Genomic DNA, 27,065 nt, shown 5'->3' with positions numbered 1-27,065 from the left:
GGGACTTGCCAATATCCCTTAAGCAATTCAATCTTGCTGACAAAGGCCAAGTTCCCCACCCTATCAATACAATCCTCAAGCCTTGGGATTGAATAGGAGCCTTTCTTAGTTACTGCATGAACATTTTGGTAATCAATGCAGAATCTTTGAGAACCATCTGATTTTGGTACCAGAATGACAGGAGAACTCCGACTGCTTGACTGGGTTCAATTATATCATTATTTAACATACATTGAACCTCCTCCCTGACTTTGGTCAATTTTCTGGGCTTGAGTGTGTACGAGTTTTGTTTAATTGCTGTAGCTTCCCCTATATCAACCTCATGAATAGCTGGAGAAGTACGACCTGGCTTATCTATGCATACAGTCTTATAGTCCCTCAATAGGTCAACTATATCTTTTCTCTGTTGCTCAGGTAGACAGTGTAGCACCCCATCCAGACCCTCCAACACCTCTGCAGTTGCCAGCTTCACTGCAGGAGGCTCAATCTGAGAACTCTCAGTGTCAGACTCATCATCTGTTTCATCACGTGCACCAGTATCACCAACTACATTCTCTACCACCTATGGCTTCCCAGCCACCTGACATGTTTGACATACCTTACAGATGTCAACCACATCCTTATGCAGTTTCAGCCAGTAAAAATGCATCAATACCGTAACCTGAGTCTTCCGAATACCCAGATGACCTGCGACTGGAATCGCATGGGCAATTCTCAAAATATCACTGTGGTAGCAAGTAGGAAGAACAATTTGATGGACTGCAGCCCAAGCCACATCAGCCACCATTCTTAACATAATAACACTAAGGGACCTTTTCAGCTTCTGCCTCAGAACACGCTGTCTGAGACAAGTTCCTCAAATCAGGGTCTGCCTGTTGTGCCTCACCCAAGGAGGATCTGCTAAACAATTCACCATTGTTTGCCTTGGAGCCTCTAAACCAGCATACCTATACAGATCCTTGAAAAAGATTTCAGCCAACCAAATATCTGAATTGACCTCTACAACAACTGAATCCGTCTCACCTTGTTTAACCCTATGAGCCCTACTCACAACACAATCTGGGAATATTCCAAGAAAACTCTTCCTGCAAAACCTCAGTTTCAGCAGCCTCAGCTGGCTTCTCTGAAACCACTAGAGATACAAAGACCTTACCTCAGCCAAGTTATTTCCTGATAAAATATCCATCCCTTTAATGGGCATACTAGGAACGACACTGTCTTTAATAGGACCAGTGACTAAGTCATATGTTAAATCAACCTATATAAGGGAACAGATAAATACTTTCCAATAAAACTCTGAATTAACACCTTCACATTCAGCGTACTACCGGAGGGGGAAATTCATGTTACCTGCCAACATCAGTGACTGTGCCACGCCTGTATCTGTAAGGATAACAATTGACTTACCTGCTGTACCAGACAAACATGGGGATACGTCATCCTCAAACAGAAAACTACTATAGTTTTCTGCGACTTAATTCACTCTATCAACAAACAAGGGAGAAACTATCTGCTTGTTATGAACGTTACCTGCTCCGACAGTATTTCCTAGGGGGGCACCATTTGACTGTACAAATGCGACTGGCTTGTTTTTCTACTTCCAACACTCAGCCTTCACATGCCCTTTTTTATGACTAAAGTAGCATATATGTTCACTCAAACCAAACTTGTCCCCGGACTTTCCCTTTCACTAACATGAGGAGTGTCTGCATATTTATCTTTTCCATCTTTCTCAATAGAACCAGATCTATTTTCCTTATCAAACTCTATCTCTCCAATTTCTCTAAGTTTCAAAACTGAGGCCTGTGATTACTGCTTTCGTGAATCAATTCGTAATCTGCCATTACTGCAGCATCCCTTATTTTACCACTTTTATGTTCTTCCAGGTGGGACCTTATTCCTGGAGGGACACTATTTTTGAATTCTTCCATTCGAGCTACTTCCCTAAGGCTTTCAAATTCTTGTGCAATCTTCATCGATCTATACCACCTTTCAAACACCATTTCCTTCTCTCTAGCAAATTCCACATATGTCTGGCCCTGTTTATTTTTTAGATTTCAAAATTTTTGTCTGTAGGCCTCTGTTACCAACGCATAAGCATTGAGGACTGCAGTCTTTACTCTGTCGTAGGCTTGTGAGTGATCATCTGAAAGAGATGAGTACAGCTCCAAAGCTTTCCCTGTGAAAAAACTCAGTCGGAGCATTGTGCAAGGTAATTTAGGCCAATCCTGATTCATGACAATTTTCTTGAATGACACAAAGTACATTTCTACTCCCTCTTCACTAAATTTAGGTTCCAAGTATATTCTTTGCCGAATCAAAACTATGAGGAGTTTACTTTGGGTCATCCTCATCTTTCATCTCCAATTCATGTTCACTGACCTAGAGCCTTTCCTTTTTCAATTCGAGGTCTAATTCAAGTTTTCACCTTTGCTGTTCTCTTTCTTCGTCTCTTTCTTTCCTTTCCAATTTCATCTCTATTTCATATTGTCTTTGTCTTTTTCTCTCATCTCTCTTTCTAACTCAATTTTGGCTAATTCTACTTGAACAATAACAAAAATGTCCTTTTCTTTCTCGAGCTTTAAGTGAGGATCCAATTCTTCAACAATCTCTGCCTTCCTAGCCCATGATTTTAAGCTGACTCCTAGCATCTCTGCTATAGCCTTCAAATTATTTTTTGTCAACTATTTCAAGGTGCTAAAATATAAATCCTCTTGCTGCACAGAGGCCTGAACATAGGAACATACAAATTAGGAGCAGGAGTGGACCTCTCGGCCCCTCTAGCTTGCTTCGCCATTCAATAAGATCATGGCTGATCTGATTGTTAAGTTAACCCCACGTTCCCGCCTACCCCCATTAACCTTTTCCCCCCTTGCTTATCAAGGATCTATCTACCTCTGCCTTAAAAATATTCAAAGACTCTGCTTCTAACGCCATTTGAGGCAGAGAGAGTTCCAAAGACTCACGTCCCTCCGAGAGAAATAATTTCTCATCTCTGTCATAAATGGGCGACCCCTTATTTTTAAACAGTGTTGATTTCTTTCTGCATACAGCAAAAGTAAATATGAAACCTTGTTTGTTTAAATTCTGGAAAATTCCAGTGAACCCATTTCACAGCCTAATTTGGATGAAATCCTGGATGAGCCGACAATATTTTTTGTTATGATCCTCATGGAGACCAACAAACCAAAAGAACTAAATTTACTGAACGACCCCATAAAAAGAACCAATGGACAAGATTTTACTTTTATAACTTTTACTTCAACAATCAAACCAAAGTCAAAATAAATTAAACATGAATTATCAGTATATCACAATCAAGATATTACAAATTACACATTCGCTATCAGATACAACAAATATGGATCTTACAGATTTACTAGGCAGTCCATTCAGCATGTATGGTGCCAAAGTACAATTACACAGTTCTTCAAAACCCTGAAATTCCTCTGATGGATCTCCAGAACCTGTCTTTCAAGATGCAACCACAATTACCGACTGAGAGCAGTTTCACTTTAAGCCCGACCTTCACAGGTGCAGTCTGCACAACATGAAAAACGGCATACTTCTCCAGAACCTTCTCAGTTCTCCTCATGACAGGCTTGAGGTTGTGGATTCCCAGTACTACTTTTATCCATGCCCTTCAGTGACAACCCTGTGCACTGTTTGGCCAGATCTGGTTAATCAGTTCCTCTAAATAACAGACACTGCTCCTAGATCCCATCTTCACTTTCTTCAACCTGCCTGTAAAAAAAAAACCTTCCTGCTGTCTGCTTTGATGGCACTGTCTCACGCTTTTATTCTCAATAAAGTGGATGAATTAATCGCGCACATAGACGTAAACCGGTATGATATAATCGGGATTATGGAGATATGGCTGCAAGGTGACCAGGGATGGGAAATGAACATCCAGGGGTATTCAGTATTTAGGAAGGACAGACAAAAAGCAAAAGACGGTGGAGTTGCATTGCTGGTTAAAGAGGAAATTAACGCATTAGTGAGGAAAGATATTAGCTCTGACGATGTGGAATCTGTATGGGTAGAGCTGAGACGCACTGAGGGGCAAAAAACGTTAGTGGGGGTTGTATATAGACCCCCAAACTGTAGTAGTGATCTTGGGAATGGCATTAAAGAGGAAATTAGAGATGCATGCGATAAAGGAACGTCTGTAATTATGGGTGATTTTAATCTGCTTGTAGATTGGGCAAATCAAATTAGTCACAATACCGTGGAGGAGGAACTCTTAGAGTGTATACGGGATGGTTTTCTGGACCAATACGTTGAGGAACCAACGAGAGAACAGGCCATCCTAGACTGGGTAATGTGTAATGAGAGAGGAATAATTGACAATGTAGTGGTGTGAGACCCCTTGGGGACGAGCGACCATAATATGATAGAATTCATCATCAAGATGGAGAGTGAAGTAGTTGATTCTCAGATTAGGGTCCTGAATCTTAGTAAAGGAAACTACGAAGGTATGAGGCGTGAGTTGGCCATGACGGATTGGGAAACGTTACTTAAAGGGATGACGGTGGATAGGCAATGGCAAACATTTAAAGAGTGCATGGATGAACTGCAATAATTGTTTATCCCTGTCTGGCGCAAAAGTAAAACGGGAAAGGTAGCCAAACCATGGCTTACAAGGGAAATTAGAGATAGCATTAGATCCAAGGAAGAGGCATATAAATTTGCCAGGAAAAGCAACAGACCTGAGAATTGGGAGCAGTTTAGAATTTAGCAAAGGAGGACCAAGGGATTGATTAAGAATGGGAAAATAGAGTACAAGAGCAAGCTTGCGGGGAACATAAAAACTGACTGTAAAACTTTCTATAGGTATGTGAAGAGAAAACGATTGGTGAAGACAAATGTAGGTCCCTTACATTCAGAAACAGCGGAATTTATTATGGGGAACGAAGAAATGGCTGACCAACTAAATGCATACTTTGGTTCTGTCTTCACAAAGGAGGACACAAATATCATAACAGAAATGTTGGGGAACACAGGGCTTAGTGAGGACGAGGAACTGAAAAAAATCAGTATTAGTAGAGAAATGGTATTGGGGAAATTAATGGGATTGAAGGCCGATAAATCCCCAGGGCCTGACTGTATGCATCCCAGAGTACTTAAGAAAGTGGCCCTAGAAATAGTGGATGCATTGGTGGTCATCTTCCAAGATTCTATAAACTCTGGAACAGTTCCTACAGATTGGAGGGTAGCTAATGTAACCCCATTATTTAAAAAGGGAGGTAGAGAGAAAGCAGGGAATTATAGACCAGTCAGCCTGACGTTGGTAGTGGGGAAAATTCTAGAGTCCATTATCAAAGATTTTATAGCAGAGCACTTAGAGAACAGTGGTAGAATCGAGCAGAGTCAGCATGGATTTGCGAAAGGGAAATCATGCTTGACAAATCTACTAGAATTCTTCGAGGATGTAACTAGTAGAGTTGATGAGGGGGAGCCAGTGGATGTGGTTTATTTGGACTTTCAGAAGGCTTACAACAAAGTCCCACATAAGAGGTTAGCATGTAAAATTAAAGCGCATGGGATTTGGGGGTAGTGTATTGCGATGGATAGAAAATTGGTTAGCAGACAGGAAACTAAGAGTAGGAATAAATGGGTCATTTTCAGAATGGCAGGCAGTGACTAATAGGATACCGCAGGGATCGGTGCTAGGACCCCAGCTATTCACTATATACGTTAATGATTTAGATGAGGGAACTAAATGTAATATCTCCAAATTTGCAGATGACACAAAACTGGGTGGGAGGGTGAGTTGTGAGGAGGATGCAGAGAGGCTTCAGGGTGATTTGGACAAGTTGAGTGAGTGGGCTAATGCATGGCAGATGCAGTATAATGTGGATAAATGTGAGGTTATCCACTTTGGTAGCAAAAACAGGAAGGCAGATTATTATCTGAACGGCTATAAACTGAGAGAGGGGAATATGCAGCGAGACCTGGGTGTTCTCGTACACCAGTCACTGAAGGTAAGCATGCAGGTCCAATAGGCAGTAAAAAAGGCAAATGGTATGTTGGCCTTCATGGCGAGAGGATTCGAGTACAGGAGCAGGGATGTCTTGCTGCAATTATACAAGGCCTTAGTGAGGCCACACCTGGAATATTGTGTGCAGTTTTGGTCTCCCTTTCTGAGGAAGGCTGTTCTTGCTATAGAGGGAGTGCGGCGAAGGTTCGCCAGACTGATTCCTGGGATGGCGGGACTAACGTATGAGGAGAGATTGAGTCGGTTAGGATTATATTCGCTGGAGTTCAGAAGAGTGAGGGGGGGATCTCATAGAAACCTATAAAATTCTAACAGGATTTGACAGGGTAGATGCAGGAAGGATGTTCAGGGGTCATGGTCTAATGATACGGCGTAAACCTTTCAGGACTGAGATGTGGAGAAATTTCTTCACCCAGACAGTGGTGAGCCTGTGGAATTCGCTACCACAGAAAGCAGTTGAGGCCAAAACATTGTATGTTTTCAAGAAGGAGTTAGATATAGCTCTTGGGTCTAAAGGGATCAAAGGGTATGGGGCGAAAGCCGGAACAGGCTACTGAGTTGGATGATCAGCCATGATCATAATGAATGGCGGAGCAGGCTCGAAGGGCCGTAAGGCCCACTCCTGCTCCTATTTTCTATGTTTCTATCTGGTTCCTCTACAACCTGAAGTATTTGTTTTTAACTTCTGTTCGGACATTCAGGGCTGGATTTTAGCTCCGACGTCGGGGGTTGTGGCAGGGGGGGCCTGGAAAATGCCTTGGGAGAGGCCCGCCAAGGGCCTCAAAGTCAGGATGGCAGTGAGGCCTCATGGCGGCCCCTCCGCCACTCGGTGACGGGACCAGCATTTCCATATGTTAATGAATGCAAATGAAAGAATAATTACTTACTTCATTACGCCAGCCATCCCACTCCCATATTACAGTCGGTGGCTGGTACTCCCGTGCCATCCGATCCCTGACCAGTGAAGCATGGTGGAACATTGGTGGGGAGAGGGGGAAGAGGTGGGGGGAGCGGCATCAAACTTTGGGGGCGGGGGAATGTCGGGATCGCTAGGTAAGTTTCTTTGGTGGGGGAAAGGGCAAGTAATAAATTTGAAGGTCATTGGGGAGGTGGGAGAGGGTCACGATAGTTTTATTCTGTTAAAATCTGGTTTCTTTAAAAATTTTAATTGTCATTTCGGGCTCTAAGTCTTTTAAAAACGGCAGCGATGCCGACACCTGTGGTGTGGCGCCAGACGCCGTTGCTGGGGATGGAATTCCCCTCCCCTGTCATAGCGGGGTGAGGGGGGAGTCTGCCCCGGCCATGTAAATGAGCTGCTGCTCTCCGTGGAGCAAATCCCGCGCGTGCGCCCCGACATCTTTGAAGCTCAGCGGCGAGGTGGTAAAATTCAACCCTTTGTTTCAAGAAAAACGAAACAATCTTTGCAAATCAGGGTCATTGCATCTGCCAGAGCATTCGACAAGCCATCTGTTCAGATAACAGTTCACACACGTTTCCCCATGGGTCCTGCGGACTGCAGGTTCCATCACATCCATGACCACAGTCTCATTGCAGGTAATAAGGATATATAATAAAGAAATGATGGAGCTGGAAGCTGGGTGGCGAGGGTTAACAATTTTTTTCGTGGAGTTGGAAGGAGAAATGAGAAAATTTGGAAAAGGAACAAGAAATGACAAAACAGTAATAAGTAATAAATGGAGTTGGAACAGGATGGAATGACTTAACAAGCTCTATTAAGTATAACCTAACTACATAACTGTTCGAACAATGCATCTGTGTAGATGTTAGCTGTGGATGCATGACCTGCTCACATTTATCCAGCTTCAGAAATGGAGATGGCTGCTCGAGTGGATACCACAAAGCTTAAGTCATCGTCTTCAAAATAGGAGAAAAGATCCCTATGTTATGATTTACTATATAAGCTGGGAATCAATTACTGTATAACTTTAAGGGATTAAGATACAATATGTAGTATCTATACTCAACAGTTATTTGTCTTTATTCGTGTTTGGTGGCTGCAGTGTCTTGTATTCTTTTCTATTTCTTATCTGTAGGTTACTATCCTCCAAGAAATATTACTTTGAGGTACTGCACAAGCAAAATGCCCAGGGAACAGATCATGTAGAAGTTGCAGTAAGTGTTTCTTATTTAGTCATTCTCTCAACTTTGAAAAAATCATTGCCTAACGCATTCTAATTTCTAATAGTTTCCTTGCTATATACAAAAGGAATGTCATAATATCTGGCTGTTAATCGAAATTCTTTGCTATACTTTTATATTTCTAAGTATTGTTTTATGCTAATAAGATTGAAATATTGTGATATGAAAGAAAAAAAAACTTCCAGGTGATTATAAATTAAATCCATTTGCAACGAATAGCGGAAGCCTGCCCCACTGAAGGTGGAAGGTGTAGTTTAAGTATGTTCCAAAACTGTGCTTTACATATGGTACATGAGTGACTGAATTTCACTATGGGGAATATGGGGGAGTTCACATTTGGAATGTATACATTTAGCATTGTTATCAGCTCTCCCACTTTTTGACTATTTAACAAGGTGGACTGATCATCCTTTTCTTGGATGGTTATTTCTAGGATGAAGGGAGGATTCTTGTTAATCAATATAGCCATTCCATTCCTTTTGGAAGAGTAGAAAATGGTGATGTTTGACCCAGCCTGTCTCCTCTAAATTCAGCATGTTGTAAAGGGATGATGTGGTTGTCTTCAGAAATTCAGTGCTTAACTGCTCTTTTTGAGATAATTTAGGATTTTCTTTCCTATGATTAGATAATAGAGTTCATTGACATTTAGGGAGATCATCGTTAGTTAGCCACAGTGGGGATTGAGGTTGCGTGCACAGGTATTTGGCTGATCCCAGTGTCCTGTCATGCAATCCTAGATAAGGGATAATAAGGAGCGGCTTTCTTAAACTCACTAAACCAGAAGGTGGTCTCTTTGAAAGGTGTACTGCAGAAGCAAAGACTTGAGATTGCACACACAGCTGTGCTGTGGCTCAATGGGAACATAGGAACTTAGGAGCAGGAGTAGGCCATTCAGCCCATCGAGCCTGCTCCACCGTTCAATAGAATGATGGCTGATCATCCACTTCAGTGCCTTTTTCCCACCCTATCCTCATATCCTCTTCTCCTCTTCATCATCTGTATTTAGAAATCTGTCAATCTCTGCTTTAAACATACACAATGACTGAGCTTCCACAGCCCTCTGAGGTAGTGAATTCCAAAGATTCACAACCCTCTGAACAAAGAAATTTCTCCTCATCTCTGTCCTAAGTGGCTTCCCCCTTATTTTGAAATTGTGTCCCCTGGTTCTAGACTCCCCAACCTGGGGAAACATCTTACTTGCATCTACCCTGTCTATCCCTTTAAGTATTTTGTAGGTTTCAATGAGATCGCCTCTCATTCTGCAGAACTCTAGCGAATACAGGCCCAGTTTCCCCAATATCTCTTCATAGGACAGTCCCGCCATCCCAGGAACAATGAACCTTCGTTGCATTCCCTCTTTGGCAATAATATCCTTCCTAAGATAAGGGGACCAAATCTGCACACACTACTCCAGGTGCGGTCTTACCAAGGTTCTGTGCAATTGAAGCAAGACTTCACCACTCCTGTACTCACATCCTCGCGATAAAGGCTGACATACCATTAGCCTTCTTAATTGCTTGCTGCACGTGCATGTTAGCTTTCAGTGACTTATTGACAAGCACACTCATATCCCATTGTACATCTACATTGTCTAATCTCTTACCATTTAAGAAATACTCTGCACATCTGTTCCCCCTACCAAAGTGGATAATCTCACATTTTTCCACATTATATTCCATCTGCCACATTCTTGTCCACTCACTAAGTTTGTCCAAATCCCCTTGAAGCCGCTTTGCATCTTCCTCACAACACGCATTCCCACCTAGTTTTGTGTCATCCGTGAACTTGGAAATACTATATTTGGTCCCCACATCCAAATCATTGATATATATTGTGAACAGCTGGGGCCCAAACACTGACCACTAGTCACAGCCTGCCAACGCAAGAATGACCGTTTATTCCTAATCTGTTTTCTGCCTGTTAACTAATCCTTAATCCATGCCAGTATATTACTTCCTATCCCATGTGCTTTAATTTTGCTAACCAACCTCCTGTGGGGGACTTTATCAAAGGCCTTTTGAAAATCCAAGTGTACCATGTCCACTGATTCCCCTTTATCAATTCCATTATTAAGATCCTCAAAAAACTCCAACAGGTTCATCAAACATGATTTCCTATTCATAAATCCATGATGACTATGCCCAATCAGATCATTATTATTCACTACAATCTATTGTAATATTTGGGTGTACATTACCTGTGTACTTTTCTCATAGAAACAATACTTGAGATAGGTTTTCTTCCCATTCCCACTTCCACTCAAGACCTCAGTTTGTATCCCATGAGATTGAATGGGGTTAATTTTGGCTTTTTTGCCTAATCTTGCACAGCTGGCAATGTGCACGGATCTGCTCAGTAACTAGTGGGTCTTGTAAACTCCTTCTTTCAACTCCTGTATTTTCAGAGACTGAGACCCAAATTGTTAATATTCAATCTTTCACTTCCACAGAGCTGCTCAGTTCATTGGCATTGACTGATCAGCATCTGGCATTTATATTGGGGGTGGGCGGGATCATCAATTCATTGTAGTTCCCTATCTGATGTTTAGGCTTGGCTCCCTTACACATTGCTGTTTTGGGCCTACCTGTTCAGTCCTGGGGAATAAAAGGTTATCCTCTGTTAGTTGTGTTGTTAGTCTGTGGTGGATAGTTTCCTGTAGTGCTGTTATGCTGACTAGAGGGTTAGGTGCTGATTGTGCCATTATGGGACTGTTTGGCAAATCTGTTGGAGCTTTTTGAGGATGTTGCCAACAGAATTGATAAAGGGTAGTCGGTGGATGTGATATACTTGGATTTTCAGAAGGCATTTGATAAAGACCCCAAATTAAACACTTTATTAACCCCCAGAATAAAATACACCAAACCAGGTATCTTTAGACAACAACAAATTAGCTGTTTATTAATAAACTAAATCTTAAACACTATTAAGATAAATTTATGTCTAAAGACCATATAACGTCTTATTTATTCTAACCCCCAGTCACACACCCATACATTTAAAAAAAAACAACGGTTAACCAGTTTTAAAAATGTTGTTTCTAGGGAATAAAATAAGCAACTGGGTTGTATGTCCTGGTGGGTTTCATTCCTGGTTGATGAGGTATCTCAGAGTAGAGTAATCAGATGCCACTTGAAGTCTCCAGGTGAATTGGACGAAACAGTTATTAATAGATAAGCATTCAAAGTATTTTAGCTACAGCAGCGTCACACAGTTCTTTCAACAAGAAGCACAGCAATAAGTCTATTTGGATTTTAATAAATTGTCAGTCTCTTGGTAGAAACTTTACTAAGAATTCCAGCAAACACAAATAGGCAATAGAGAGAGTCACTTCTGTAGCAAACTTCTTAGAGTTTTGAAGTAAAATGGAATTTACTACCTCCAACAATGCAAATTGTTCTTTTTTTGATGGCAATTTAGTTTTCTTGAAAAGTACCCTACTGGCTTTTCTATGCCCGATTCGTCATCTTGCAATAGGACTGCACCAACCCCGAGGTCTCTAGCATCAATCACTATTTTGAAGGGTTTAGCGAAATTTAGAGCAGCCAACACTGGTTCATTTTAAGTTAACAGTGAAGATTGCCTTTAGCTTTTCAAAAGCTGCCTGGCATTCATCTGACCGTACTACTTTGTTTTTCTTTTTTTGTAGCAAATCGGGTAATGGACAGTCACAGTACTAAAATTCCATACAAACTTCCTGTAAAAACTGCATATCCATAAAAAACCTCATTATCCCACATTTAGATTTAGGGATAGGGAACTCCATTAAGGCTTGCACTTTTGCCGTTTTTGGCAATACCCGTCCTTGCCTCACTGTGTGTCCGAGGTAAGTCACTCTTGCTTTTCCAAATTCGCTTTTTTCCAAATTTATCACTAAGTCCACTGCTTATGGTATTTTAAACAGAATTTTTAGCTGGTTTAAGTGTTCTTGCCAAGTGTTACCATATATTAGTGCATCATCAAGATATACTACACATTTGGGACACTGGCTACCACCTGATTCATTAATCTTTGAAAAGTGGCAGGGGCATTTTTTAGCCCGAATGGCATCACCAGCACTGATAAAGACCATAAGGTGTTACAAAAGCTGATATCTCTTTGTCTCGAGGAGTCAGAGGAACTTGCCAGTATCCCTTTAACAAGTCGATCTTGGTAAGAAACCTAGCACCTCCCACTCTGTCGATGCAGTATTCCAAATGCAGAATTGGGTAGGAGTCTGCCTTCATTACTGCATTGACTTTTCTGTAGTCTATACAAAATCGGGTTGTCCCGTCGGGTTTAGGTACTAGAACTATTGGTGAACTCCAGCTGCTTTGGCTAAGTTCAATCAAGTTGTTTTCCAGCGTGTATTGGATTTCTGCTTTTACTTGGGTCTGTTTGTCTGGACTTAAGAGGTAAGGATGTTGCTTTAACGGAACGGATTCCCCTACATCCACATTATGTGTGGCTAAGGTTGTACATCCTGGCTTATCCCTACAGACTCTTTTAAAAGTTGTGAAAAGCCTAGTTAGGTCTCCACGTTGTTTTGCCTCTAAGTGCAAAAGCATGTTGTCCAATTTTCCTAGCCATTCTGTGTTCGCTAACCTGATAGTTGGAGGTTCAATCTTAGAATTGCTTAGGCCTCCTTCTGCCTCAGCCTCATTATCCCTTTCCTTCTCAACAGTCCTGATTACCTGACATACCTGTACTGGTTTATCCTCCTCCCTGCGATAATATTGCTTTAACATATTGATGTTACACAACCAGTTCTTCGGGCCATCAGGGGTGTCATTCAAGTTATCTACCTTACCCACTCTTTTAATCACTTTATATGGGCCACTGAACCGTGCTTTTAATGGTTTCCGCTGTAACGGTAACAACACCAATACTTCATCCCCGGTTGGGTCTTTGCATTTTTTCATATTGGCTTGGGATGCTTTAAGGTGTTCTTGAGCCACACCAAAAGCATTTGTGAGCCTCTCCTGGAACACAGATACATAGTCCAGTATCAAAGATTAATTCTTTTGTTCTACGAATCTGTCTTTGACGAGTTTTAGAGGACCTCTTACTTCATGTCCGTAAACTAGTTTGAAAGGACTGATGTTTGTAGACTCATTCGGTGAGTCTCTGGTGGCAAATAAACAAAGGTCTAGTCCTTTATCCCAATCATGCAGATATTCATGACAGTATGTTCTAATCATTGTTTTGAGAGTTTGGTGGTATCTCTCTGAAGCTTCCTGTGACTGTGGGTGATATGCTGAAGATTTCAACTGTCTGATACCCAAATTGCCCATGACTTCTTGAAATATCTTAGATATGAAATTGGAACCTTGATCCGATTGAACTTCAAGTGGTAATCCATATCTCATAAAGAATTGGGTTAACGTTTTGACTATTTTAGCAGTAATTGTCCTCAAAGGAATGGCCTCTGGAAATAGAATAGCCATATCCATGATAGTAAGTATGTATTGATGTTCCGCTTTTGTTTTTGGCAAGGCTCCTACACAGTCTACCAGTACCCTGCTAAATGGCTCCTCAATTACTGGTATGGAAAATAGTGGTGCCAGTTTTATGTTAGGTTGCGGTTTTCTCACCATTTGGCATGTATGGCATGTCCTACAAAATTGTCTCACATCCTTTGTAAGGCCTGGCCAGCAATAATGTTGGCTCATACGTGATTTAGTCTTCCGAATCCCCCTACGTCCTGCAAAAGGAATGTCATGTGCTAACCTTAATAATCCCTGGCAATATTTAGGTGGTACCACTATCTGTTCACCAACTTTCCAGTCTTCGTCCGCAGGTCTATGAGGCGGTCTCCATTTCCTCCTTAAAACACCGTTTTTCACATAATAGCCTTCTGGAACTCCTTTCACCTCGGCTTCTGTCAGAGCTATCTGTGCCATTCTGTATAACTCTGGATCAGCTTGCTGTGCTGCAATTATAGAAGATCTGTTAAACATCCCATTTGGATTATCTAACTCCCCAAATAAGATTTCAGATACACGGCTATCCGTTTGCGGTGCCACTTTTACCTCCAGCAATGGATCCTGTTTAGCCATTGCTCAGGTGACTACACACGCAGGAAATATAATTCCTTAATTTCACTTGGTTCCTCCTGTAATTATAGTTGAAACTGCTTTTAAACAAAGTCTTAAAGGCACATTGTTTAAACAGAAAAAAACTACACTCCCATGACAAAGTCTAAATAATTAATATAGATTACAGATAGCTGAGGCCCCAGCACTGATCCTTGTGGCATTCCGCTCGTTACAGCCTGCCAACTTGAAATTAACCCCGTTTATCCCTACTCTGTGCTTCCAGTCTGTTAACCAATCCTCTATCCACGCAAATATATTACCCCCAACTCCATATCTTGCATATTAACCTTTTGTGTGGTACCTTATCGAATGCCTTTTGGAAATCCAAGTATACTACATCTACAGGTTATCCTTTATCTACCCTACTTGTTACATTCTCAAAAAACTCTATTAAATTTGTCAATCACAACTTCCCTTTCATAAAACCATGTTGACTTTGCCTGATCATGCTATGATTTTCTAAGTGCATTGTCAGTACTTCCTTAATAATAGATTCCAGCATTTTCCTGACAACTGATGTCAGGCTAACTGACCTGTAATTCTGTTTCCCCTCTCCCTCCTTTCTTGAATAGTGGAGTTAACTTTGCTAACTTCCAATCTGCTGGGACTGTTCTAGAATCTAGGGGATTTGGGAAAATCATAACCAGTGCATCCATTATCTCTGCAGCTACCTCTTTTAGAACCATAGAATCATCAGGTCCTGGGGATTTTTCGGCCCTTTAGTCCCTTAAGTTTCTCCAATACTTTTTCTCTGCTGATATTAGCTAACTTAAGTTCCTCACTCTTATTAGCCCCTTGGTTACCTTCTATTTCTGGTATGTAATTTGTGTCTTCTGCTGTGAAGAAAGAGACAAAATTTTTGTTCAACATTTCTGCCATTTCCTCATTCCCCATGATAATTTCTCCTGTCTCTGCCTCTAAGGGATCAACATTTACTTTAGCTGCGCTCCTTTTTAAATACTTGTAAAGACTCATAAGAACATGATAAGAACATAAGAACTAGGAGCAGTAGTAGGCAATTCAGCCCCTCAAGCCTGCTGCGCCATTTAATACGATCATGGCTGATCTCATCTGGGCCTCAACTCCACTTTCCTGCCCATTCACCATGACCCTTCAACCCTTTACTAATTAAAAATCTGTCTATCTCCTCCTTAAATTTACTCAATGTCCCGGCATCCACCATACTCTTACAACATGTTTTTTTTATATTCCTAGCTATTTTACTATCATTCTATTTTTTTTCCCCTTTTATCAACTTTTTGGTGACACTTTGCTGATCTCTAAAACATTCCCAATCCTCAGGGTGACTACTATTCTTTTTCTGCTTTTAATCTAATACTATCCTTAACTTCCCTAGGAAGCTATGGATGGACCTTTCTCATTGAGGTTTTGCTTTTGAATGGAATGTATTTTTTGTTGAATTGTTTCTTTAAATATGTTACACTGTTTATTTACCCAGTCAACCTTAGCCAGCTCTCCCCTTGTACCTATGTAATTGGATTTGTTTAAGTTTAGTATTCTTGTTTGGACTGGAGTATGTCACTTTCAGACTTAATATGGGATTCAATTGTATTATGATCACTTTTCCCAAAGGATCTTTTACTATGAGATTACTAATTAAACCTGCCTCATTGCACAATACTAGATTTAAAATAGCTCTATCCCTAGTTGATTCCACAACCTATTGTTCAAGGAAACTGTCATGGAAGCATTCTACAAACTCATCTTCCAGACTACCTTTTGCCAATTTGAATTGTCCAATCTATATGAAAATGAAAGTTCCCCACAATTATTACATTGTCTTTGTTACAAGCTCCAGTTATTTATCATAGATCATAGAGAGATACAGCACTGAAACAGGCCCTTCGGCCCACCGAGTCTCTGCTGACCAACAACCACCCATTTATACTAATCCTACGTTAATCCCATATTCCCTACCACATCCCCACCATTCTCCTACCACCTACCTACCAACACTAGGGGCAATTTATAATGGCCAATTTACCTATCAACCTGCAAGTCTTTGGCTGTGGGAGGAAACCGGAGCACCCAGTGGAAACCCACGCAGTCACAGGGAGAACTTGCAAACTCCGCACATGCAGTACCCAGAACTGAATCCAGGTCGCTGGAGCTGTGAGGCTGCAGTGCTAACCACTGTGCCGCCCTTGCTTAATTTCTTGCTTAATGCTCTGTTTAATGGTATTAACTACTGTTATGGACCCATTTTCTGATCCTTGTTATTCCTAACCTCCATCCATACCGATTCTGAGCCAGGATCCTTGCTCACTACTGTCCTATGTCATCCTTTGCTATCAGAGATACTCCTCCTCCTTTTCCATTCTGCCTGTCTTTTCAAAATGTTGTGCACCTTGGAATATTTATTTCCCAACCTTGGTCACCTTGTAACCCTGGGCTGGATTTTTAAAAGGGTTGGGGTCAGGAGCAGAGTGGGTCGGACTCGTAACTTGGTGCCACCAGCCTCCCTATCCATTTACTGCCACGATCCCAACCCCGAGGCATTTTGAATGAGAGAGGCTTGGAGATGAATCGGCTGGAATTTCCAGTCAGCAATGTGGGCAGCCCACATTAGCCTGGATACGGTCCAGGCCAGCTTGGGGGCGGGTGCTGGTGGATCATGTGAGGGCTGCACCCCACATAATGGCTGCGGGGCTACAGCTGCAGCCACTGACCATGCCCTAGAGGGATTGTCCCTCCAGGATCATGGCCAGGCAGCTGTGGCTTTTATAAAAATAACTTAACCTCCACTTGTCCCTGGCTGTCCCCATGTTCACATTGGCAGCTCCCACCTTGGCTGGTGGGGCTGCCGATCTCCGAGTGCTCTCCCATTGACCTTCCAGCATCGAGAGCCTGCCCGTCATCCCTGATTGGACAGCGAGCCCACTCCCTGCCCTACAGTTGGCTGGAGCATTGAAAATTGCGATGGATGTGCCTATAGCACGCCGTGCTGGGTTGGGGCCTAGAACTAGCTCCATTTCCAGTTCCCAACCCCGATTGAAAATCCAGCCCAGCGTCTCCGTAATGGCGGATTAGATCAAATTCTAAACCATTTATCTCTCTTTGTGCCATTAGTTTATCTATCATAGTTCAAAGTTTTTAAATTTTGGTTGTGCAGCTAAATTATTTTACTAGTGGTATGATTTTTGCAGGTCAGTAAGAAACAGCATTACGTAAAACTTTCAGCTTACTGTTTAAGGGAATTGAAAAGAAAATTTAGAAGGGCTATATGGAAAGACCAGGGAAATGGGACTAGTTAGATAGTTCTTTCGAACAGCCAGCACAGGCACGATGGGCTGAACAACCACCTTTTGTACTGTATGATTCTATGTTTTGGCACCTTTTCATGCCCCACAACACTGATGTATGGTTTGCTACTGAAATGCCAGTCACCTGCTGATGTTTGAGAATGGTGATGTAATTGGAAAGGAGCACCAACACGAGGAGCCCAGCTTCACTGCCCTGAGGTGGGAAAGTAGGAAAATCAGCAAGTTGTGCACCTTTCTGGCAGGCAGCTCAATACAGCAGAGGCAGGCTCATCAACCCAGGGAATTGGGAGAGGGAAATAAAATGTCAAATTGCCATTTGCCGCTGATGTAATTATCACATGTATTCTTTCTTTCTCTTAGTGGCGACTCCACCGTACTGGCCTTAAATTCAGCATTATTGATTCAAAGTATATTTCACTTTATGTTAGTAAGTTACACGCTACTTATATTTTTATTATTTAGTATTATTATAGATTATTAAAACCAGTAGAGGATGTAAGGAAGGAAGCAATGAAGGGGAAGTTATATAAAAGGAGACCAAAACCTCAAAATGTGCCCCAGAGCTTGATTTGAGATCTATAGAAATAAACTGTGGCTTTTTTTTTACACTTGGCACTGCTTTAGTTTTATGCAGAAAATAATTGTTTAAACCATGAATGGGAGTTGAAACAAATTCTTAAAATGAAGAATACTAGTTTGTTATTGGCAATGAACAGAATTGTGCTTGCTTATTTACTGTTTTAAATAGTCCATTAGGCCATTCCTCTACTCTCTTAATGCTATCATTTATAGAGTTAACATTCTAAGGGAATTTGGAAGCATTTCAACAAATGGCAGTAAACTAGACTTGCAACTATTAATGTTTTTTAATAAAGGAGAAAGGAAAGCTTAGATATTGTGCTACTTTTTAAAAATAGGAATTTGTTTGCAAAGTTTTTCTAAAAAAAACTCTTCTCTTTCCATTCCAGATGAGTCGTTAATAAAACTAAACGAGGCACAGCACATTCCCCAGTCTGTAGCAAGCCATAAAAAGAATTACAGTTACACAAGTCCACACACAGACCATCCAGCAGAAATGCTGAAGTATGACCCTCGTGACAGTTTTTTTCAATGTAAGATATCTCTTGTAGTTGCCAAGGCAGATATGTTGTCCTAACAATAGACCTGGGACTAATAGAAAATGCACCTCATACTGTCTAGAGATCAATGAAACCTGCTGGGAAGCAATAAAATGGTGTTTAACAGCAGGCTTTCGGAAGTGGCAGTGCTTACATATGCTCCTTAAAGCAGATAAAGCCCTCTATAATCTGTTGTGTTATCCAGGGTTTTCACCTGTGTTAAGGACCAGGAATAAGTAGCATTAATATTTCAACTAGTCTTAATTGACTATCACAGCTTAAGTCCAGCTTGGTAATGCCAGTTAAAATGGTAACATTTCTTATAAGTTTATATACTGGCTTTTCCTTTACCAGTGGACTTGAAATTTGTGCATCCCATCACATACTGAGTAAAACCATGATGCTATCCCAGTTTTTATCTACGACTGGAGGTGTGTGAATTGCAGTTACTTGGATCAGCAGGTCAGATCTCTCCTTTCAGAAGATCATCTGACGTTTAGAAAACCTGTGATCTATGTTGAGGAATATGGGTAAGGACTTTTGCAGCTGGTGCAGTAATAAAAATGCACTACCATTGTGCAAAGGTGTTTGGTAAACCATTTTGGTTGGTAAGGGAGTAGAGCATATATCGTTTTTGTTATGATGACGACATGCACAAGTGATGTGGTAAAATGACTCATTTAGTGCAGTTTATGTTCGATCACACATAGGCAACCAAATAAGGAAATGTTTATCAAATTTTTTTTGTGAAGTTGAAGTCTCTTTAAGGATGCTGGGGAGAATTTTTATTTTCAGTTTTCCCCATCCACTTAAGGACAGAGAGACGCTGGAATACACTTCCAAGGATATTTGCAGTCCAAGGTATCTTGATCACATGGCGGTTACTCTTCTGTGAGTTGGGCAATGAGCGCAGTAGGCTGCACCTGACATCCGTGAGAAACATCCCATTCACTTCCAAACCAGTCCTTGCCAGATGTCCATATGTGCATCATTTCCAACAGGAGTCATTAAATGGTGATCAGGAGTGAAAAAGACGTAGTTCTCCCCTTCACACTCACTGATCCCATGCAGGAATGGCATGTATCAAATTATCAGAGTAATTTACATATATTAAAAAATGTTTTTCCTTAACACCAGTATGTCTTTCACAAAAATATTATCATTTAACCAAAAGTAATGAAAAGAACAACATTCCTTCCTACATACTTTCAGTTAACCTATCTGGCTTCTTTTTCTTTCTGTCTGGGTGTCTTCTTCCATTTCCATTAGCTTGACTCTGCTCTCTCAACATCTCAGACTGTGTCAGTCCTGAACTTTGACTTTGACTATCAACTCCACTTAATGGTTGGGGCTGTGAAATTGATTGATTAGTCTTAATCAAAGACCCTGACTCACTTTCCTCTATCGGTGGATTCTGTGATACCGGCAAACTTTTAGTTTCTTTGTGACTTTCATTTTCTTTCTGACTTTCACTTGAGACTGTAGGAATTTGAACTATAGGAGGTTTCTCATGCTCTCCCTTTGTCAGATTTCCTCTTTCAAGCAAATGATCTACATGACACCGGCAGAGTCTCTCTCCAACCTTCACTAGATGTGTGAATGCACCTAGTCTTTTTACAACAACTCCAAACGTATACTTCTGATTATCACTTCGGTGGTTTTTCACCATGACCTTCTGACTAGCACTGAACTCTCCAAGTTTCATGCCTCGTGCATCATGGCGCATCTTCACTATGTCTTACTTTACTATTGAAGTCAGACTTAAACAAACAAAATCTTGTCCTAGGAGCGTGTTTAAACACTAACTCCTAAGGTGAGCAACCTATTGTAGACTGTGGGGTTATTCTGTAAGAGGACAGATAATTATCTAGCCTGTGTTGAAGAGAAACATGGAAATTACTGCCTAGCTTGTCACCTGGCAAATACTTCTGTAAAATCCTCTTCTCAATTTGTACACTTTCTGCAGCACCATTTGATGCTGGGTAATATGGAGGTATTAGAGTGTGTTTGACTCCATTCTTACTCAAACATTTCAGACTCTTCTGATGTAAATTGTGGACCATTACCTGACACCAATACCTCTGGCAACCTATAAATTGCAAACCAACTTCTCAAAACCTCAGTAGTTTTGGCACTTGTAGTATTGGGCATAGACTCAACATTTATCCACTTGTTATAGCTATCAACCAAAATAAAATGCTGTTTACTTTCCACTTCAAAGAAATTGACATGTACTGGTTCCCACGGTTTTCTTGTGTTTGACTATGGAATGCAAAGAACTTAGTTGGATCATTTCTCATTCTGAGAAATACCTCACAACTTTTCATCAACTCTTCAATATCTCTATCTACCTTTGGATACCAGAAATATCTTCTTGCTACTGCTTTCATATGGACTATCCCTGTGTGCTCTTGATGAAATTCCTCTAACCTTGGCGGAATAATAACTCTTAACCCCCGTAGGGGATAGCCTTGATCTACACTCAGTTCATTTCTGTGTGTGAAAAACTCCTGCAATTTCTCATCATCACACTCTTTAGGCCTACAATTTGTGACATAATGGAGCACTTTACTGAGCATCAGATCCTTTCGAGTTTCTTCTCCAATTTCTGTGCCAAACACGAGCATATCATTTGTGTATGTAAAGTAATTCACAGGTAACTCATTGGCTAAAAATGAATTAGTCTGCGGGAAATCCCGAAAGAACAGAAAGATGTGGAGGCTTTGGAGAGGGTGCAGAAGAGGTTTACCAGGATGTTGCCTGGTCTGGAGGGTATTAGCTATGAGGAGAGGTTGGATAATCTCGGATTGTTTTCACCGGAACGACGGAGGTGGAGGGGCGACATAATAGAGGTTTACAAAGTTATGAGTGGCATGGACAGAGTGGATAGTCAGAAGCTTTTTCCCAGGGTGGAAGAATCAGTTACTAGGGGACATAGGTTTAAGGTGAGAGGGGCAAAGTTTAGAGGAGATGTGCGAGGCAAGGTTTTTACACAGAGGGTGGTGAGTGCCTGGAACTTGCTGCCGGGGGAGGTGGTGGAAGCAGGTATGATAGCGACGTTTAAGAGACATCTTGACATGAATAGGATGGGAATAGAGGGATACATACCCCGGAAGTGCAGAAGGTTTTCGTTTATATAGGCATCAAGATCGGCGCCGGCTTGGAGGGCTGAATGGCCTGTTCCTGTGCTGTACTGTTCTTTATTCTTTGTTCTTTGAACGTCCGCATTTGCATGATCTACTGACTTACGATATTTAGTATCGTACTGATGAGCCATGAAAATCTGTGCCTATCTCTGAAGCCATGTTGCTGCTAGAGATGGTACTTCATTCTTCGAACCAAATATAATCGTAAGGGCTTGGTGTTAAGAAAGTGAACTTCCTACCATACAGGTATTTATGAAACGTTGTAACACCATATATGATGGTGAATACCTCTTTCTCAACTTGTGAGTAATTTTGCTCTGACTTTGTTAAAGTACTTGAAGCATACGCTACAGGCTTCTCCACATCTTTTATTATGTAAAATAACACCATACTTAACCCCTGTCTTGTACCATTGGATGCTAAAACCAATGGTTTCTTGGGATCATAGTGGATCAAAACAGTATCACTAGTCACTACTTTCTTCACTTTTTCAAATGCTTTTTGACACTCCACACCACTCTCAATCTGTTCCATCTTTGAGTAGTTGATACAATGGAGTGAATGTATTAGCTAAGTTGGGGATGAACTTAGAACGTTACACAAGTCTGGAATGCACTTAGAACATTACACAATTCCTATGAATTTTCTAAGATCTGCTTTGTTCTCTGCTCTCTTTGCTTTCAAAATCCCCTCAACCTTCTCCTACATTGCGTGGATACCTTCACCGTCCATTTGATGACCGAGGTATGTTTCCTTGTGCCTTGTGCTTTTTAGCTTTGATGCCATACCCTTGAAGTCAATCTAGGACTTCATTCAACCTTACAATGTGCTCTTACTCTGTCTTACTGCTAATTAAAATGTCATCCAAGAAGCAGAACACTCCTTTCATCCCACTTAGTACCTGATCCATGATGCTCTGGAACACTGTGGGAGCAATAGTCACCCTGATGGTAACCTTCCATACTGGTACAACCCTTTGTGTGTATGAATGATAAGCAATTCCTTGCTCTTGTCAGTTAATTTTAATTGAAAATATACATTTGACAGATCTATCTTACTGAACAGCTTCCCATTTGCTAAATTAGAAAGCAAATCATCACTAGTAGGCAGTGGGTAGGTATCATTTTCAATCATCGTGTTTACCTTTTGTATATAATCTCCACAAATCTGAATGTACCTGTCTGCTTTTTGAACTACCACAATGGTTATGGCCATCCACTGCTCTTCACCTTCTTAATTGTCCCTGTTCTTTCTAATCTATCTAGCTCTTTACTTACTGCTTCTAATTGTGAATAAGGCACTGGCCTAGCTTTGCAAAATGTCGGCTGTACATTGTGCTTTATCTTGACTTTGACCTTGTGATGCCTAATTTTATCATTTAGTCCTCCTTGCTCAGAGACGACTTTGTGCTCTCTTCGCACTTCCTCAATGCTAGATGTACTCTCACTAATCCCTACTGTAACTAACCTAGCTCAATTTAATCGGATTTTCTTAAGCCAATTTTTTCCCATCAGGGAGACTTTGTTCTCTCCTACTACTACCAATGGCAAGTAAAAGATGCATCATTGTATTCCACCCTAAGACAAACTTCACCTCATACTGTTGGAATAACTAGTCAGTTTCACACCAGTTTTGGGTGAGGGTATGTGATTTAGGAACTTCTTCTACTCTCCTTCCGAGATACCAGACACTGCTGCAGCTGTATCAACGATGAAAGTAAGTTGTGAATCTCCAACTTTCATTTTTGCTGTGGTATTAGAATTATATTTTCAGCCCTTTTACTGTTATTTTCCATGTGCTGTTTTTCTTGCTCTCTGAGTACAACTCTTGATCTTTGTGCTCGATAACATCAACTTCTGTTTCCATATCTATCATATGCGCATTTGAGGACTTCCAGGCTGAACTAGCTTTAGGTCTAATGTGACCTTTTCTTGGTGCATTGCTGTGACCTGGAGCATTACTGTTTCCTCTGTGCCTGCATGCCATCTGGATATGACTGACTTTCCCACAGGCATTGCAATTTGACTGGAAATGGATGCATTTAAATGTTTGGTGGCTTCCATGGCAGTTGAAGCATCTAAATTTCTGACTCGGGTGAGACTGTGAACTTGGCTCTTTTGTGACCTTTGCAAATAATACTATAAAATGATGGTCTATGACAGGCATACCATGATTTAGTGGAGGTATACACCAATGATACAGCATGTTTTCTACAATGATTTATAATGATTAAAACTTGTTTGTGCAAACCCATTTCACTTGGTTTAAAAAAAAAAGTCACTAAGTGCCATACACAATTCCTGCTCTTTGTTTGTAATTTGCTTAAGTATGATTGATGCCATAAGCAATCTACAGCATTTTAGTGTCCTGTTGCTAGCTCATGGCACATGTCTTATGAAGCACCAGGGTGTTCACCTATCAGAGAGGTTAAACGGTACTTGACCATTTCTTTTATCCTGTGTGTTTTTAGTCCTGGTCAAAACCCTTGTGCAATACAATTAAGTATGTGGATTTATAGTGTAGAGGAATAAATTAATATTTAGTTTTTACATTTTAAATTTACAGATGCAGCATCATTTTATTGATTAAGTAAAAACAGTGAACCTCAAGTTTGGGGTCAGGGGAAGCATACATGACTTAATCATGCCAGAATGCCGGTCTTAAATTTGTTTAGCATTTTATTAAGACTTAAGCATTAATAAATAAGATCATAGCCCTGTTTTTAGCAGAGAACTGAAGTGTAACATTTTCTTTGTTAATTCTTGTTTCAGTACCTCTAATTGATGAGTCCCATGTGCACCAAGTGCTGCCTGACTGTGCCTACAGACCCAGCTATATAATTAAGGGGGTTCCGGTGCGCCGTTACCAGGGTTTACAATTTGTAAGCATCATTTTCTGTTTCTATAGGCAGAGTTAATGATGTACCAGGTCAGCAATGCTAACCATTTGGTTGTGTTTCTTTCTAACATGAGCAATCCGCTTCAGTTACATTAATCAGAATTAATTTGTTCCTAATAATTTTGCTGTTTATAATTGCAGATCAGTCTGAGCCAGTTTGCTAATCATGTTATCACCAAATTATATCCTGATGGATGAGCTGGGGATTGCTGAAGTCAAAACAGTGTATTCAGATCAGACTGTTGACATCCAGTTTCAAATCCAATTATTTCAGACCTGATTTCAATTCAGAACAGCTTGCCAGTTGAAAAGAAATCTCGTTGCATAACTACAGTTTCATTGAGAATTCTAAAAGAGATCCAGAATTAATTTCTGCTCTAAACAGAGCAACAGGCATCTTGAGGTCAATTCAAATAACATAGGGTATACACACTCATTTACATTTGCTTATGTGTATATATGCATGCATTCAGGCACACTAACTGCTAAAGTGACCCTCTCTTAATTTTTAAACCGATACAACCATTTGATCATCTAAAATTTAAAACTATGAATTGTCAAACAATAGTTTTTGTATTTCTCAAATTGACTTTTGCTCATTAATATTTAAGAAGGAACAACATCCTTATGTCTTTTTTTCCATTGTCTATTCTCCCTATTTTTCTGCTCTCCTGAAAGCAAAGACTTGCAGGCAGTATTTCAGTACTTCGTCCAAGTGGGCATCTTAATGTTTGAGCTTACAGTGTTTGCAAGCAATTCACACTTTGGACATAATTGTTGAATGCAATCCTCCCCTCATCTAACAACCGCATAGGCACTTTCCTTCAGCATTACTCAATGGTAATCAGGAATGAAAACTCTATGATTTATTTTCTCTCCCTACTTAAGGACACTGAGGCAAACATATAACTTACACTGGAAAAGCAGGCTGCAATATTGGGGAAGACTTTTTAAAAATCCATAAAAACAGCTGCAATCAGTTGTAAGAACAAGATAAAATTCTGGGTTTCTATTCCTTTTTGTACTGTATCACATTACTCATCCAAGCCAATATTAAAAATTGAACAAATATGGGACAGTTTTTAGTTTCTGACTGTGCTGGGATTGCTTTTCTATTATTTCTGGCCATTGTTCCGATGTAAATGCTCAGCGACAATGTTCTCCATGGTGCTAGCCATTCCTCTGCCAAACAGTTGTTTCAAACCTGGATTTTGCCTTTTCTCTAATCAAGCCAAGTACCTTTAGTCAGAAGTCTTAGGACATTGTTTTAACATTGAGATGTTGAAAAGATTAATCAAAATGACATTATTTTTAATCATTCACGTAAGTGGGCATCGTTGACAAGGCCAGCATTTATTGCCAATCCCTAACTGCCCTTGAGAACATGGTGAGCAGTCTTCTTGAACTGCTGCAGTGCATGTGGTGAAGATACTCCCACTGCACTATTAGGATTTTGACCTAGCAACACTGAAGGAACAGCGATTATATTTCCAAGTCAGGATGTTGTGTGACTCCGCTGCAGTGATGTCCTGAGACTGAGATGATTGGTCTCCAACACCAAAAACATCATATTTTGTGCTAGATATAACTCCAGCCAGTGGAGAGTTTTCCTTCTGATTCCTATGGACTACAATTTTATTTGGGTTCCCATCTGTCACACTAGGTCAGTTGCTGCCTTGATGCCAAGGGCAGTCACTCTCATTTCACCACTGCAGTCCAGTTCTTCTGTTCATGGTTGGGCGAAGGCTGTAATGTGGCTGGAGCCGAGTGATCCTGGCGGAACCCAAATTGAGCATTGGTGAGCAGATTATTGCTGAGTACATGTTGCTTGATAGCACTGTCAACCTTGCTTCACTTTGCTGATGAATGAGAGTAGACTGGTGGTGAGGCGATTAGCTGAATTGGATTTGTTCTGCTTTTTATGGACAGAACATACCTAGACAATTTTCCATTTTGTCGGATATATGCCAGTGTTGTAGCTGTACTGGAAAAACTTTTCCAAAGCTATGGCTGGTTCTGTAGTACAAGTCTTCAGCACTATAGTCAGGTTGCTATCAGGACCTCTAGCCTTTGCTGTATTGAGTGCATTCAGCCATTTCTTGATATCATTTGGAGTGAATCAAATTGACTGAAGACAGGTATCAGTATTTGTGGGGATCTCAGAAGTAGACCGAGATGCAGCATCCACTCGACACTGAAGATGTAGTCGAACACTTCAACCTTATCTTTTGTACCCATGTGTCAGGCTCTGTCATCATTGAGGATGGGAATGTTCATGGAACCTCCTCTTCCAGTTGTTTAATTATCCACCATCATTCATGACTGGATGTGGCAGGACTGCAGAGCTTTGATCTGATCTGTTGGTTGTGCGATCGCTTGGCTCTGTC

At 40.8% G+C, this 27,065-nt stretch overlaps 1 protein-coding gene across 3 annotated transcripts in view; it reads left to right on the top strand.

Annotated features, from left to right (window-relative positions):
* b4galnt3b (beta-1,4-N-acetyl-galactosaminyl transferase 3b) overlaps positions 1-27,065 on the top strand; it is a 264,672-nt gene that overhangs the window by 164,511 nt on the left and 73,096 nt on the right. For all 3 annotated transcript variants that reach the window (XR_010976873.1, XM_068050686.1, XM_068050685.1), the window contains 4 exons: positions 8,053-8,131; positions 17,877-17,943; positions 18,485-18,628; positions 24,552-24,661. Coding sequence is in view for 2 of the 3 variants with exons in the window: in XM_068050686.1 (XP_067906787.1) it covers positions 8,053-8,131; positions 17,877-17,943; positions 18,485-18,628; positions 24,552-24,661 (400 nt within the window). In the remaining variant the exon portion in view is untranslated. The remainder of the gene's footprint in view (positions 1-8,052; positions 8,132-17,876; positions 17,944-18,484; positions 18,629-24,551; positions 24,662-27,065) is intronic.

This window comes from Heterodontus francisci, chromosome 18 (assembly GCF_036365525.1).
Source record: "Heterodontus francisci isolate sHetFra1 chromosome 18, sHetFra1.hap1, whole genome shotgun sequence".
NCBI classification, from domain to species: domain Eukaryota; kingdom Metazoa; phylum Chordata; class Chondrichthyes; order Heterodontiformes; family Heterodontidae; genus Heterodontus; species Heterodontus francisci.
This window is presented reverse-complemented; position numbering and strand designations above follow the sequence as displayed.